The following is a 16,531-nucleotide window of genomic DNA, read 5'->3' as shown; positions in this document are numbered from 1 at the left end:
AGAAAATAGAAAATAAAGCATCTAATTGCAATCTTCCACAAAGCCAGACATCCCCAGCTGGTGCCACAGCTGAATTCTCTTAATTAACATGTTGTAACAGCAATATGAAAGACTCTGTATGCTTATCAACTCCATGCAGTGGCCAGCCAGGCATGGAAGAGGCCTGCTATAATTAGAGATTTTTTTCCCTCTTTTCTATTATAATGGTAACCCAGTGTGGGATGTCAGTTCATTTTCCTAAAATGTGTGTTGTTTAAAGTACATACATAATAATGCTATACCCACAAAGTAAGGGACTGAGACTAGAGAATATGGAAAAGTTCACAGTCTTCAGAGCTGGTTTACTTTTTGGTGGTTATTTTCTCTCAACTCCCCAAACTTGAGGCTTTACCTGGTAGAGAAGGCTAGCAATGTTTGAGCAGGCCAGCCTTTCATTTTATTTTTATTTATTTCAAAGAGGGGCGAGGTGTTGTGTATTGGGAATTAAACCCAGGAGCACTTTAACATTGAGTTAGATTGCCAGTCCTTTATATTTTGAGACAGGGGTCTCACACTAAGTTACAGAGCTGGCTCCAAAGTTGTGGTCCTCTTGCCTCAGTCTGGGATTACAGGCATGTGCCATTATGCTCAGCTCAGGCCTGGCTTTTAAATAAAAGTCTGTCTCACAGCTTAAAATCACTTAGACATATAAATGTATCTAAGTGGAACAAAGATGACAGACATAATGGAGGGGGACATCAATATATGGAGATACTAGGTCAACATGTAATGTGTCCCAGGAAACAGACTCACAGTTATGGAAGGGTCTTTTACATTTATAAAGAAGGTTTGTTTTTACACAACTTTTAGCCAGAGTAGAACGTGTTCCAGGAAGTCTCTCCCCTATCCTGAAAAGATCCCTCAAAGTCAAACCGTAGATTTACATACTATATGAAGCTTGTATACTCAGAAAGAAAAAAAAAAAAAAAATCACAAAATGCCCAATATACCTTGCCTCTGGTGTGTGTGCATGTGCGTGTTGCTGTTAACTGAACCCAGGAATACTTTACCACTTAGCTACATTCCCAGCCCTTTAAAAATCTTATTTTGAGGGGGTGGGGATATAGCTCAGTTGGTAAAGTGCTTGCCTTGCAAGCACAAGGCCCTGGGTTCAATCCCCAGCACCGCAAAAAAAAAAAAAATCTTATTTTGAAATAGGGTCTTGGTAAGTTGCTGAGGCTGACCTTAAACTTGTGATCTTCCTGCTTCTGCCTCCTGTGTCTCTGAGATTACTAAGTGTGCACCACTAGGTCCAGCTTATATCCTGCCTCTTAAAACACTGTAATCTGGGCATGTCTGACATTTTCCTTTCATTGTTTTTTTCCTTCTTCCTAGCTAAGTAGGGCTAGTGACTTGGTCAATGAGTATTCTATACACACTGCCTCCCCATGCTCAATGAATTCCAAAATCTCTCAATTATGTCAACTTTAAAAGACCTACCCTTCTCATAACTACCATCAGAAATTTCATTTTTCTATTTCAATTCAGCCAAATGATTCAAGTCACACAGATGGAGCAGGTGGCATTGTTCAGAGTGTACCACTGGCTGGTAGGCAGCCATAACTCACAACCCCTTAAAAAGTTTTTTTCTCCGCTGCCACTCCAAAGTCCAAATTCATTACAAAGATGACTGTCAATTTACAATGCACCATAGTACAGGTTGTTCCTAAGACAAATGTTTAGAAGTAGACTGTTCTGTTCTAGGTTCCTTCAGAACTCCCTCATAGGTTATTAAATTTAGGGTCCTTAACCCCTTACTTTCCTATCCCCAAAAGGATCAGAATCATTTTGGAGAACCTAGAGGAAATATATTCTTAGGTAGGCCCACAAGCAAATGAGGATCATGTCCAAGACCAAGAATCTTTGGCACTCAGTACACAACACCTGTGTTTCAGAGGCCAGGCCTGCATCCAGAGTCCAGAAGTTTGCAGCACTGCACTGAGGGAAGTCAAGCTAGGCAGCACCTGCACCAGCCTGTTACTCAGGGTGACAGCTCATCCCTATTTCCCTAGCCCCTATGCCGTGTTGATGGAAAACAGCTGTCAAACTTGCAATCAGGGTCCTAAAAACTCTTGACAGATGTCTCCAGTCAGACCATGCAGCAGACTAACATCAGTAGCAGAACAGTTCCTTCCCCAACCAGAATCAACTTGGCCTGTGGTAAACAGAATCAAGGTGCCTCCCCATACTACTCTCGGGCCAATTCATTTGTACTTGCAGTCAAACCCCTGCAAAGCCGAAGGAAACCGTCCACCAAGGGCACGAATGCTACAGAGCAACGGAATCTGAACTCTGGCAGCGGCTTCCTCCCTCAACACTTCCCAAGAACCCTCAATCTTCCGAGCTCAGAAAGAGAAAACTAAAAAGTTCCACTGTGACTTCTGCACAATGTGGACAGAGTCACTAAAAGTCAGGCATGTTTTAAGGGGACACCCTGTTACTAGATGGTAACGAATACCTCGGAATGGTCTATCAACGATCTAAAACAGCAGCTTTTAAAACAAGGGGACGAAAGCTCTGGTCTTCATTAAAGGCAGTAAATAAAGTGAATGTTAACTCAATGCTACTCCTTAGCACCTCTTCTACCATAAGGGCCCCAAACTCCTGGGCAGAGAATAGCTAGCAGTGAAGACCTGGCCCGTCCTGCACCCCAGCCCAGCAATGGGCTGGGCCGATCCCCAAAGAGGAACCACTCACTTTCCAGGGCTTCAGGCCACGCATGGGTCTGTGCCAGGCACCCGGGATGGGTCTATTGGGATTGATAGCCCTGCCCAGGCCCAAGAGCCAGAACTGAAATTGTCATTTATTTTCTGTGGGCAGTACCTTCTGCTGGCATCATTTACTTTCAACACTTCTATGCTAAATTAATAGATCTTGGGATAAGAATAACATGTTTATGCTTGTTTGTTCCCACTGAAAAAATCTCTCTCAATAAAAATTTATTTTCCTAATATTGTTTTTCACCAATACCAACTGTGAGATACTGTTATGAAGGATACTTTTGACTGATTCTCTTTTATTTTATTTATAATGCAAAGTTATCAGAATTTCTTATTTGAAATTTCAAGAAGGTACAGGGCTCAAAGGGAAGGTAATGCCCCCAAACACTGGCAAGGGTTTAAGGAAACAGCACTCTTTTACTGATCACTAGGTAGGAGGTGACTGGTTATCACCAGCATCTAGGCAGCAATCCCTGGCCAATCTCATTTGACAATGACAAAATCAGGCCAGACCCCACTGGGTCCACCAGGAGACATCACTTCCACTTGAAACGGGACCTGGTCACAGCTTTCATCAGGGTGGCCCAACAGCTCATCGTACTCAGCCAGTTACAACCTCTGGCCTCAGAGGAAGTTAGGTCCTGTCAGAGAAGCTGGCACAGCCACTGAGACCAGGCTTACCCAAGACAAAAGACAAACGCAGCAGCCTTCCACAGGCCATACCTTTCCAGTGCCTTCCTTCCGAGTTATCGACAGAGCTGGGGCTCCCTCCTGCTGCCCGCATGAAGGCATACTCCAATTTACCTGCCTAGGCTAACCTTCCCTCGGAACACATCTTCCTCATGATGCTTTCTTCTTGGAATCTTCTAAAGGTTGTCGGTTTCCTTCTATTGCTCTCAGTGTTTCTGCTGAATATGTCTCTCTGCACTTTGGCTTTTTCAACTTTTCCTATATCCAGTTCCACAAAGCCACCACCATTGGTCTTAGCTCAGTCTTCTGGCTCTTCTCAGCTCTTCCTTTTTTCTTCTCCTTCAATATCCTCCCACTTTTTCTTCCATCAACTCAAACACAATCCAAATGCAAGGAGGAATACAGTGACCTCTTTTATAGGAATTTCCTTCCTTTCTGAAATAAAACATCCATTTCTACACAATTGAGCATGACACTATGTTCACTGTTTCTAGTGTGAATGGGTCTTACCTCTTCAGAGTACCATAAGTTTCTCAATTCACCATTCTGGGCACGTTTAAGGCTCTGGACAAATACCTGATGGAGACTGTATCCAAAAGGGCTGGATCTTTTCATAATGTGGAGAATCCAAAGGCTTAAAAAGTCCTTAGCTCTTGTTTCTCAGGGAGTCCCTTCTCCCGCTCTCCACTCATGATCCATTCCTGGCAAACTCTGAGACTTCTGCCTACAGAGCCTGCATTCCAGCTTGCATCAAAGCGTTGAACAAAGGATTTCACAACACCCCACCCCTGCTGCAGGCTCCAGAGCTCTTGAAGGACACCCTGTTTAAACAAGAGGTACAGTATATTTTTGGGAAATGATGAAGCAACTTCCCATAAGAGGAAAGAAAAAATCCCCCAAGTACAAAAAAGTCTTCTTGGAAAACCAACAGAACAGCTTTCCTGCCAGGGTAGAGAGAAAGGAATTCATATCCAGGCCCTTAGTCCCTGGCAAAGACTGTAGTGTAGGGAAGGAGAGATGAGGCTGCAGGGGATGGAGGCGGCTCCCTACTGCAGATGTGAAACTCTAGCTGCCAGAGTTCCAGCCCCATCAAATGCTGCATTTGATACTGTCTAAGGTGTTCCTGGGAGGTTAGCCCCCTACTTCCTTTTTCATGACAGATGTGATCTAGAAGTTGGGTGCAAAGGCAATCGTATTTTAGATATCTCAGAGCACTTGCTATTTAAAAACTACTTACAGGGTTGGGGATGTAGCTCAGTGGCAGAGTGCTTGCCTAGCATGCATGAGGCACCAGACTCAACCCCTAACACCACAAAATAAGTAAGTTAATAAATAAATACAATTGCACAGTGACTCCATTGGAGAATGGTAAAATCCTTTTGCAATAATCACTCTCATTTAAAAAAAAAAACTGGGGGGAGCGTTAATTTTAAAGTGTTTCATACATTTGGTTTGATTATGAGGTTTGTTTTCTCACATACATCTTGCCTGCATTCCCTCCCTGCAGGCAAGATATGCTGAGAGGCAGTTTATTAGGATGTTTACATCCACAAAAAAAGAAATCCCTTTCTCTTGCAACTACTAAAGAAATGGGTTACAAAATGACAGGGGTCAATCATTTAAAAAGAATTTATGGGGAAGAAACTTGTGGGAGGAGAAGGAGTAGAAATGTACCAGCTTTTTGAGTTTCAGAGTAGGGGACAAATGCTAACTAGGGTAGAAGGATAAAATTCATATCATTCCACTCAAAATTCAAGGCATAGCTAACTATTCCTTACATTTCACTTTTAAAGCCACTACTAATCAAATATTACAGCAACAGTGGCAGTACTCTTCAAGTGGAAAGCAAGAAAAGCAACAGCCACAAAGGAGTTTTTCAGGAAGACCTATGTTTCAGTAACAGTCAACACCGAATTGAACCTGGTAACATAGCACTTGTGAAGGTTCAGACCCCACTTCTGAGGCATATACCTGTCTCTTGAATAGAGAATTCATATCCATCAAGACTGTGTGGACTAAAAGGCGAAGTGCAACAGATCAAATCCTTGCTTTTCCCTAATCACAGAGACAGGAGAGGTTAATTTTCCCCTCCTTTCATTGTCCTACTTTCCCCAACTATATTACAATGACCATTCTCAAGAACTAACAAAAGATGACAAAGAACACTAATTCTTTCTTTGATAGAAAGGTCAGTCTCCAACAAACTCCCCTTAAGGGCCCTCCCCTTCTCCAGCCCACCTTCTTACAGAAGCCACTTAGCCTGTGACCACTCAAACAGAAGCCTTCTTTCTTCAATTTCATGTGAATATCTGCTATAAATCTCTTTCAAAAAATTTAAGTTAACCGGCCTAATTTGCATGTCTAACAGATTTCCAGGGCTAACGAAATTTTGCTTTTTAAGGCTACAGGAGAAAAACAGAGCACCATCCAGAGTTCTTTCCCTGAGCAGGATCTTTCTGCAGGCAACATTAACATATATGCAACTCATATGCCACTTTTGAAATATGCCAGATGCCCAATTTATTATTTTTCTAAATGAGTAATAAGTGAATTGGTGGTGGAAAAGGGAAAGGACTAGGTGTTTCCCTCAGCCTGTTCAGTGCATTCTCTTCCGGCAGGCAAGATATGCTGGGAGACATTTATTACCATGCATACATCAGCTCCTTGACCACTAAAAGAAATCCCCTTCTCTTGTAGCTACCAAAGAATTGTGTTGCATATGACAGGGACCAGTCCTTTAAATAGAATTTATGGGGAAGGAACTTGTGGGAAGGGGTAGAGATGTATAAGCTTTCTTCCGCTAACAAAGCCACAAATGAAACAAAGACAGAAATTAACTCTAAGGCTTCATTTTAATTGGAAAGGCTGAGTCAGAGAATAGACTAAGGGAATTATCCTTTCAGAGTTCATTTTTGTAGAGTTCTGTGGGATCTGAGAGACAAAAAGGAGATCCACAGTAGACAACTGGGGAGCAACAATGGAGTTAAAGGGAACAACATAAGCAAAGCACTGGGGGCACATGCCATGGTAGAGAAAGGGAACGACGAGGTGCCTGGGTAGAAAACTGAAAGCACAGCTAAGGTCATGTTCCTACGCTGTACAGACCATACCCTAAGTCTCACAGTGAGAACTGAGGTTGTTTTCTTTTGTTCGTATCATGACAAGTCTGAGATTTTGAGTTATTCTGGCAGCATGGCAGAAAGCAGATTTGTGGAGAGAGGGATGGAGAAGATGCTGGAGACAGAAAAACCAACAAGAGAGATGAGACATCTTGGATATTAGCAATGTTATTTTTATTTGGAGGGGGGCATCGCTTTATACCTCTGACTGTAGTTAACAGCTGATGTCTGCCTCCCCTCCCAACACTTCTGCATAAACACCACCAAGAATAAGAGTACTAAGGCCTCTACAGAAATCAGAGCATGGCCTAAAGAGATGGTTCATATTATTTATTCCTTTTTAGAGCCAAGAAAGGAAAAAACACAAGAAAACAAGAGTTACAACCATGAACACACAGAAAGACAGACAACCCCAGGGACTACAGGCCCTAAGGTCTCTGTGTAGTTACTGCTCTACTGGAATCTCACCTCTGCATTTCCACCCAGGCCCAGAGGAAGTACTAGGAACATACTCAGTACTAGGATAGTGTCAGGCAAACCCTGGATGATCTAAAAATGTTGGGAATAAATGTAGGTGATGAAGCTTGCATAGCGACATATATCTGCAATTTCAGATACTTGGGAGGCTAAGGTTGGAAGATCACAGTTCTTGCAATTTAGCAAAACATTGTCTCAATATAAAAAATAAAAAATAAAAAAGGGCTGGGTTTGTAACTCAGTGGTAGAGCAACCCTAGTTTTCATTACTAGTAACCCCTTCCCCACCAGAATAGGGTGATGCAAAGCCTGCACATATACTACTTGGGACAAGAAAGAGTTCTCATGGGATCCCCCCACTGCTGCCACCTCAAGCACACCAAGAACCAAGTAACCTTGTAGGAAGGAGCAAGGTAAGCGAGACTAAGGACCCAAGTGGGTATGAACTTAAGTACAGCAATAGTCTCAGCTACTGGAAACACTACTCAAGCCAGACATTAAAATCAGCTTCAAACCATTCTGCAGTAAATGAAGAAACAGTGCAGTATCCAGCTGGGTCAGATTAAAGCAGAGTGGTGGGGGAAATGAGGAACAGTTAGGATTTCAAATTACTGCTAACAGGAGGGTGTTCAGAAGAGAGGAAATTAATGGAATCATCAAAAGGCCTGTGCTTTTACTTAAAATGAATTAAATCAATCTCAGTCTTTCCCTGTTTCAACAAAGACCTCAGGCTAGTCAGTGCTTGAGCTGCCTCAAAGCTGCCCAGTCTGGATCAGAGAGGCTAAGTGACAATTAACGATGGCTGGGAAATTTTCCTTCTGCCCCTTCAGACGCAGGCAGGAAAGACAAGGCCAGACAATGGTTCTGAGGCATAGCCTGCTAATTCTTCCAAGTCAGGAGTCCTTTAGCTTGCCAATACAAACACTGTCAGGTTCCAGCGGGAAATAAACGCAAAATATGGGATCAAACTTGACCTGCAGAACAGGAAACTCCCCCAGGACAAAACATTCTGTAACTCACAGCTATCCTGGATGAAGTGGGCAGGAAAGAGAAGGGAAAGAAGACTGAGAGCCCCAGAGGGACCCTTCACACAGGTGGCTTATGCAGGGGTCTTTGGTCATCACCTTGTGCGTGCCTCAATCCCTAACACACTCAACACACATGGACAGCTCTGCCAGAGTGCCAAGGAGTTAAGATGAGTGCAGAGGAAGGAGAAGGGGGGAAGGATGAACAGGAGGAGGCAAACAAACGGACCATGTTAAGAAGAGAGAAACTGCAGGAAAGAAAAGGAGATGCTCGGATACAAGCCCCTATTCTGTCAAGGCATACCAAAAAGAACCAAGCACTATCCCAGGCAGCAGAGAATGTCAAATAACAATCCTGGGCATCCTGCACGGCGTGTGTGGTCTTGCAGTGGAGTGTGATGATCCTGAGTAAAGAAAGGGACAGGGAGGTCTGACAGAGGCAGGTATTAGGGAAGCAGCAAGCTAGTCTTGGGATAGAATTCTGATATGGTACTGCCTACCAACAGTTCTCACCCAGAGAAACAATTAAAAGCAAGTCACAAGCAACCAGAAGTTTCTGGCCCTATGGGGGAGGAAGCTGTCTTAGAATTAAAGAGCCCAGGGCATCATCACCCTTGAGCAAAGTAAGGTACTCACTGGGGTGGTGCTGAGGCTGATGCCCAGGAGCCCAGCTCAAGCTCCTGTTCTTCATACCACAGAGACAATGCTGAGGAAAGGCTCCCTAAAAGAGTCTTTTAGAGCTCACTGCTGCCTAACAGGTAAGTGGAGGGAGGGGACACCCAAGGTGACCTAGCCCAGAAGCTGACCACATCTGGCTCCTCTCTATAGGATAGTTTGTAAGTACCAAATCACCTTGAAAAGATAAGGGATGGACCTGCCAGATTCACACTAAATCATCAGCCTTTTTCCAGGTTTAAAATTAGGTTGGTAACTTGTAGCTTCCTATTCTGAACCACCTCTCTCTTCACTGAGTATAAGATGCCATCCCTCTGTCCCCACCTTATCAAAATTTGCTCTAAAATGGTCAGAGAGGTTTGTGTAAATTATGAATTGTGTAAACTGGTAATTACTAAAGTGTGGTCCTCAGACTGCAACAGTCATTGCTGCATTTCTATTGAATTCTCTACCAAGTTCTTCTAATAAGAACCCAGTAGAAATGTAAATTTTCAAACCTCATCCAGATCTCTAGAATTTTAAGCCTGGGAGCCCACATAGCTGCCACTGGAGAAAGGAATAGCTTCTTGACTCAGCATATCCTTCGCCTGCTCCCAGGCTTTAAGATCTTGTGCAAGAAAGCAAGCAAGGTAAATGGAAGTGCCCTTTAACCTTGGCCAGAGGCTAGAAAGCATGGGTTGGAGGAAAGTCCTGACGACCCCAAAGTTATATGAACAAAACAGGACTCTCCACGCTAACTCCAGGCCAGTGAGACCAGCCTCCAGAAGAATCACAGGTAGGCTGATGGGCCTAGGAAGGCTGGCATGAGGTCCATCTGCCTAAATCCCATCCTGCCAAACTGGGCTATGTACTTGTTCTGCAGCAAGACTGGCTGGACCAGACCCTCAAGGAGGTTACTGCACACATTCCCATGGGATTTCACCACTGAATCTGCTATGGGTCCCCTGACTTGTCCAGCCTAACAGCAGAGTTAAGAAATACACCAGGGTCCCATTTGCCCCTCTGTTCTATGTCACATATTGACTTTTCTTGGCCTTTCTCTGCTTTTCCAGCTCATTTCCAAAAGGATTTCTGTGGTTTCTTAGAGGAGAATGAACATCAGTCTTCCAGGTCACTAAAAACTCTGGCTATGACACCCTTGCCTGACATGACCAATTGTTCATGGAGAAAATTCCTTTTTAATGATCCCTCCCTTTCTCCTCTTATCATCTTTACTCCCAGAAATAAGGAAATCATTACATTTCGAAATCTACACTCCAGATATAGACTCCATATATTTGGGATGCAAACTCAGTCGAGATTTGGGGCTCTGTTGAAAATTTGGTCTAATCTTGTATACAAAGGGGACAACTGAATGCCAGCATCCCACCCAAGAATGGATGGTGGATTAATCAGTTAGTGTTAACCAAGTGCTTTGAGTAACTCAGAAAAGAGATACTGATGTTAAAAAAAAAATTATAACAATCGCTTCCACTGGAATATACTTTCATTGATTATTAAATCAGTACTTATATATTATATATTGTCTCACTTAATCCCATTATTCACAATCTTAAACATTCCTGCAAAGCCAAGGTCTGCCATTACTTGCAACCAATTTTCTGAATGCCAGAGAGAGTGGCCAGACTGCAATGCCTCTACACTGCCTAACAACAAAGTACAGAGAACAATAGAGCAAAGATTGGGTTCCTTTGTTGAAAGCCATGCTAAAGAAATCTGAGACCCATCTCTGCTGGAAGTCACAACTGTTCTCTTCACCCTAGCCCACAAACACATCAAATCACAGACAATCCTCACCCCAGCTTCTCCAATCACCCCAGCCTTCTCCAATTACCCCAGCAGATCCAAGATGATGAACCCTGGAATCTGGCCACAGAGCCCCCATGCCAGCTGCTCCTTCTTCTCCGTTCCCCAATCAATTAAGAACCTCCCACCCTGCTCCAGCCTCCCCATGGAATTCATGACGCCAACTAAGACCCACAGGGGACACAGTGGGTCAGGGAAATAAGAAGCCCTTGTCACACATGCCTTCCACAGGCTGGCTGGGGTGAGGCAGCCAAGGGCAAAAGACATGGGCTCTGACTGCCTGTTCGACACTTCCCCTAAGCACACTGGAACAGCCTCACCAGCCTGTCACTTCCTGTCCCATAAGCAAATAGGAGACTGACTGCTATTCTCATCCCCATCTTCTCCCACAACTTATACTTAAAATTAACATCCTCCCCTAACACTTTTGGCTTTCCTGTTTAGACACACTCAACCCCTTGATTCATTAACTAGTGTTTGTTTTGCTTTCATCTTTTGATCCTTAGGTACTCCAGCAGAGCTTGTTCTTCCTCCTCCTCCTCAACTCTGACAACTCAGCTACGAAGGGGACCTGCCTCCATCAGGGGAATCCTGCCCTTCTAGATGCTTCCCCAAACTGTATTTGGTGATGTTCACCCTAAATCCCTGAATTCCCAGACTAAGGCTAGACTTCATTTTTCTTTGTGGAAGTCCCAGCTTCTGAACATACTCCCCCAAAGTGGAGGAGACCACACATTTATTCACTCACAGAGCAAGGGGAAAACCAGTTGGGGATATAGTATACTGGATTCCAGAATCCAGTATATACTGGTATATACATCCAGTGTACACTGGACACACTTCAACGGAAGTATACGGCAAGTTCAAGGGAAGGAGAGGAGACTCTGAACTAACTCTCCTCTCTCTGCTCTAAGCCCACCAGAGGAGGGCACCACACAAGAACACTAATGAGTACTGCAACGCCTGACCTTCACCACAACCCTGTGTGGTATGTATGTTACTGTCCCACTGTTACAGATAAGATTGAGGACACACAGTTTGAGGGACTTGCTTAAAATTATACAAGATGCTCATGGCAGAACTAGGACTCAGACCAGCCAGTCTCCCCCAAGAGACTACATTCCTTTTTTTTTTTTAGTTGTAGATGGACATCATGCCTTTATTTTATTTTATTTTTATGTAGTGCTAAGGATTGAACCTAGTGCCTCACATGTGCTAGGAAAGCACTCTGCCACTGAACTACAGCCCTAGCCCAACAGACTGCATTCTTAACCTTCCTGTGCCATCTTGTGGCCCCTGACCACTCACTCCTACTAACTCCTGCTTGCCTTCAAATCTTGGTGTTGACTTCTCTCCCTTGAAAGGCCTTCCATTACCATTTCAATCTCAGTCAAGAGCCCCTCTTACCTGTATTCCAGAACAGGGCAATGACTTCCTTGACCACAGCAGGTAGCACATGGAACTGCCACAGTTTCAGCAATGGCACAGCCTTGGTACTCAGCAGGAGCTCACCAAGTACGTGCAGAATAAACCACAGTGTTAAACCATGAGCTCTGCCTTCCTTCCATGGCAGACAGAGCATGGCTCCTGGCTTCCACTGCCCTCCTCCCACAGGCTGATGGAGGAGGGATGCTCGGGCAAATACATGTGATCATTTCTGTCAAGAGCCAGTCCAGTACTTTGTTCCCAGAAAGACCTCCTTGTCATTACAAACCTTCTGCTGCCCTCCCTACTCACCTTATGTCACCACATGCTTACTTACGGACTTAATGCTAACTCTGAAAATACCAAACCCAATTTGCCTCACAGTGACCCTGGCAACTCTGGATCATTAGGGTTTGCCTCAAGTCTATAAGGTTTGTATTCCACGATCCACAGAACAAAGGACTCAGGATTCCCAATGCTCCAATTCCCCAAAGTTTAGCAAGTTGCCCAATCCCCTCAAATCAAAAACAGTCAAGGCATCAAATTCTGCCTCTCTGACATCCTCCCAAGAGAAAGGATCAGGACTAGGACCTCCTGTTAATTCCATTCAAGAAGTACAATCAAAGCCTACTCTCCTTTCTTCAATCTTATTAACCACAGTGTTAAAGATGGGGTAGTGTCTCACAGAGAAGGTGACTCAGGCTGAAGAACACAGTATGAAAGGAAGGGGGAGGGGTGGGGTTCTAGTTATAGGAAGACCAGGGGAAGAACAGGCTTGAAGGTGCTAATGGGGAATAAGGAGTCCCCTTAGCCTTGACCTTTAAGGGTCAGAGGAGAAGGGCAGCTCTGAAATGCTGAGACAATCTCTCAAAAGAGAATGGCTTACTGTGAGACCACTTAGTGGCATCAAAGCACCAACATCTAAAAGGCACATTACACACTCTTTTCTACTTGTGGTCATGTGCAGAATGTCTGAAGTAGCATTTGAGAATTCAGAGAATCAGAGAAACCACACAAATACCAGTTTACTCTACTTAGTACTGTTGTGAACTGAATCAGACAGAATTCAAGAGATACAAAAGGAACAAGGCACATCTTCATCTGCATCTGTCTGAATCACTTAGCCGTGGCATCATCAAAGCAAGTAAAGAATGGTATCAGCTGATGCTAGAATCTGATCTTCCAATATGAAATTACTTCTCTGTACACCAGGCAATGTTCCAAGTGTCTTAGAAATGCTATCTTATTTAATTTTCAAAACAACCTTATCAAGTAGGCACTATTACATTCCCATTCTGGGGAAATAGAATGTGATCAGGAAAGCTAACCAAGGTAACAGAGGTAGCAAAAAATAGAGGCAGTAGTCAAACCCAGACAACCTGGCCCTGGAGTTCATGCTTTTTTTTTTTTTTTTTTTTTTGGTACTGGGTATTGAACCCAGGGGTGTTTTACCACTGGGCTAATCCCTAGCCCTTTTTATTTTTTTATTGTGAGACAGGGTCTCACTGAGTTGCTAGCGCTCCCTAAGTTGCTGAGGCTGGTCTCAAACTTGCAATCCTTCTGCCTCAGCCTCCAGAGTCACTGGATTATAGGCATGTGCCAGTATGTCCAGCTGGAGCCCATGTTTTTAATCACACTATGATGCCTCTCTAAAAGTCAAGGCAGGGAGTAAAGCATAATAACAGCTATACTGAGCTACACTTAGTGATCTCAGAGGCTCAATGGGAGTTACAGGTGACATTTACTTATTTTAAGGTATATATGAATTGGATCCCATTCTACTAAGAAAGAGACAGCTATGGGAAGAAATTCTAGATACAATCCTTTAAAAAAAAAAAGTTATAATCTCACCTTCATCTTCCAATGATTTCAGATTTCCATACGTTAAACTGCCTTAGGGTGAGGTCAACAGCCAGAGCACCCCTCATTCACACTGTCCCACAAAAAAAGGTTGTCTTTTAAAGGTGCCAAAACCATACCTTGGAGAAAAGACTGGCTTTTTAACAAATGGTGCTGGGAAAACTGGATAGCTATATACAGAAAAATGAAATTAGACCCCTCTCTCTTTCTCCCTGCACAAAACTCAAATCAGAATGGACCAAAGACTAAAGAATTAGACCAGAAACTTTACAACTACTACAAGAAAACATAGGGTCAACAGTCTATCATATAAGTGCTGGTACTGACTTCCTTAACAAGATCCCCAAAGTGCAAGAAATAAAACCAAGAATCAGTAAGTGGGATGCCATCAAACTAAAAAGCTTCAGCATAGCAAAGGAAATGAGTAAGAGTGTGAAGAGAGAGTCTAGAGAATGGGAGAAAATCTTGGCCAGTTACTCCCATTAGGGGATTAATATCCAGAATAGGGGCTGGGGAGATAGCTCAGTCGGTAGAGTGCTTGCCTTGTAAGCACAAGGCCCTGGGTTCGATCCCCAGCACCCAAAAAAAAAAAAAAAAAAAAAAAAAAAAAAAATCCAGAATATACAAAGAACTCAAAAAACACAAATGAAAATTACTCATCCAATCAATGAATGGGCAAAACAACTAAACAAACTTCTCAAAAGAAGGAACACAAATGGTTAACAGATACATGAAAAAATGTTCAACATCTCTAGCAATCAGAGAATGCAGATCAAAACTTAGATTTCATCTCACTCCAGTCAGAACAGTAATGATCAAGAATAGGAACAGCAATAAATCCTGGCAAGGTTGTGGGGGAAAAAGGTACACTTGTACCTTTTGTTGGTGGGATTATAGACTAGTACAACCAGTCTGGAAAGCAGTATGAGAATTCCTCAAAATACCAGGGATGGAACCACCATATTACCCAGCTATCCCACTCCTTGGTATTTTCCCCAAAGATCTAAAAGCAGCTAACCACAGTGACACAGTCACATCAATGTTTATAGCAGCACAATCCACAATAGCTAAATTATGGAAATTAACCCAGATGCCGGTCAATAAGTGAATGGGTTATACACACACACACACACACACACACACACACACAATGCAGTTCTACTCAGGCATAAAAAAGAATGAAATTATGGCATTTGCTGGTAAATGGATAGAAATAGAGAATGTCATGCTAAGTGAAATAAGTTAAACTCAGAAACTAAAAAGATTGAATGTTTTCTCTCATAGGCAGAAGCTAGGGTTAAAAAAAGGAAAGGAGGAGGGATGGACAGGATAATAATCAAATATAATTTAGTAGGCGAGCAAAAGGAAGTAAAGCAGAGTAGAGGAAGAAGAATGGGAAAAGGGAGGGAGGACCAAAGGGAAAAGGGGGGATTATGAGCTGAAATTGATTTTTATGCATGCATGAGTTTGTCAGGATGAACACAACTACTATGTATAACTATGGAGCTCTAATAGAAAAAAAGAAAAAAGAAAAGGTTGTCTTTAAAATGCTGCTGTCTCTCTGGGCCCCAAAGCTAAACATAAGGCTGGCCAAGGTCACTCCTGATCTGGCCGTAGTCCTGGCAGCCAGCCATAGCAGCACAGGCCACCTGGAAAGGGAGAGTTGTCCAGGATCACACTTCTGAGTGACACTGTGGAATGGAATCTTCTACAGGTAAGAGGTAATGAAAAGAGTTCATCTGGAAACCTACCTAGAATCATCAGGCTCTGAATACCAATCCTAATTTTTTATTAGCACCTGGTGACTTCCTTTTGCTGAAAGAGTTAGGTAAGAAGAATCATCTCCAAGTCGGCAAATTAGACTAGGGTAATGAAACACCACTTCAAATTTGTGTTTGATGAGGGGTTTAACCCAAATGATACCCAAGTAGGTGTGGAGTTTGGTGGACTCTGAGTCTCTTGTTAGAAAGTTACTGTCAAGGGCAGTACCATGTACTTGTACTGCAATTAGCCTACAGAAGGTAACTTCTCAATGTCTTTTCATGGCACCAGGGTTCAACAAGTCCTATAATGACCCAACCAGTCTCCTACCACAATCCCCAAGTCTTTTTATAGTCACAGGTAATTACCCCATGGAGAGATTACATCACTTTGGTCAGCTGGGTTTGCAGCTGACAGGAAGATGCTCTGTGGATGTTTTGGGAACTACATCCTCATTTAGCAAACACTTTACTATGGTCCCTATTGTTCCTTTCCAAGAATAGAAGTGCCCTGGCAAACCTTGTGCCTGAAGTGGAACCAAACAACCAAGGGCTATTGTAGATGAGAACAGACTCCTATGTCCTTTTTTAACCATGAGGAGAGAATGCAGGGTTTTTTGTTGGTGGTGGTTGTTTGTTTGTTTTGTTTTGTTTTGTTTGTTTGGCAGTACTGTGGACTGAACCCAGGGGTGCTCTACCACTGAGCTACATCCCTAGCCCTTTCTGGTTTTAATTTTGAGACAGGGTTTCACAAACTTGCTGATAATCTCACTAAGTTGCCCAAGCTGGCCTTGAACTTGTGATCCTCCTGCCCCAGTCTCCCAAGTAACTGGAATTACAGGCATGTGCTACCACATCCAGCTCAGTCAGGGTCTTTCTTCCTCTGTCAAAATAATCCTCTGAAGGCTGGGCTGAGCACTTCTATCAGGAAACAGA

General features: G+C 43.3%; 1 protein-coding gene across 9 annotated transcripts in view; it reads right to left on the bottom strand.

The window, feature by feature from the left end:
• Nucleotides 1-16,531, bottom strand: part of Susd6 (sushi domain containing 6) — a 94,249-nt gene that overhangs the window by 25,443 nt on the left and 52,275 nt on the right. Inside the window, exon 1 of one of the 9 annotated variants that reach the window (XM_047539565.1) lies at nucleotides 3,483-3,944. The exons of the other annotated variants lie outside the window; for them this stretch is intronic. Within the exon in view, the coding sequence (XP_047395521.1) occupies nucleotides 3,483-3,543 (61 nt within the window). The 5' untranslated portion in view covers nucleotides 3,544-3,944. Of the gene's footprint in view, nucleotides 1-3,482; nucleotides 3,945-16,531 lie in introns of those variants that run through there. 9 annotated transcript variants of the gene reach the window in all.

The sequence above is a fragment of the Sciurus carolinensis genome, chromosome 2, assembly GCF_902686445.1.
Source record: "Sciurus carolinensis chromosome 2, mSciCar1.2, whole genome shotgun sequence".
Taxonomy (NCBI): domain Eukaryota; kingdom Metazoa; phylum Chordata; class Mammalia; order Rodentia; family Sciuridae; genus Sciurus; species Sciurus carolinensis.
The sequence above is the reverse complement of the archived record's forward strand: the minus strand, read 5'-3'. Positions and strand labels throughout refer to the sequence as shown.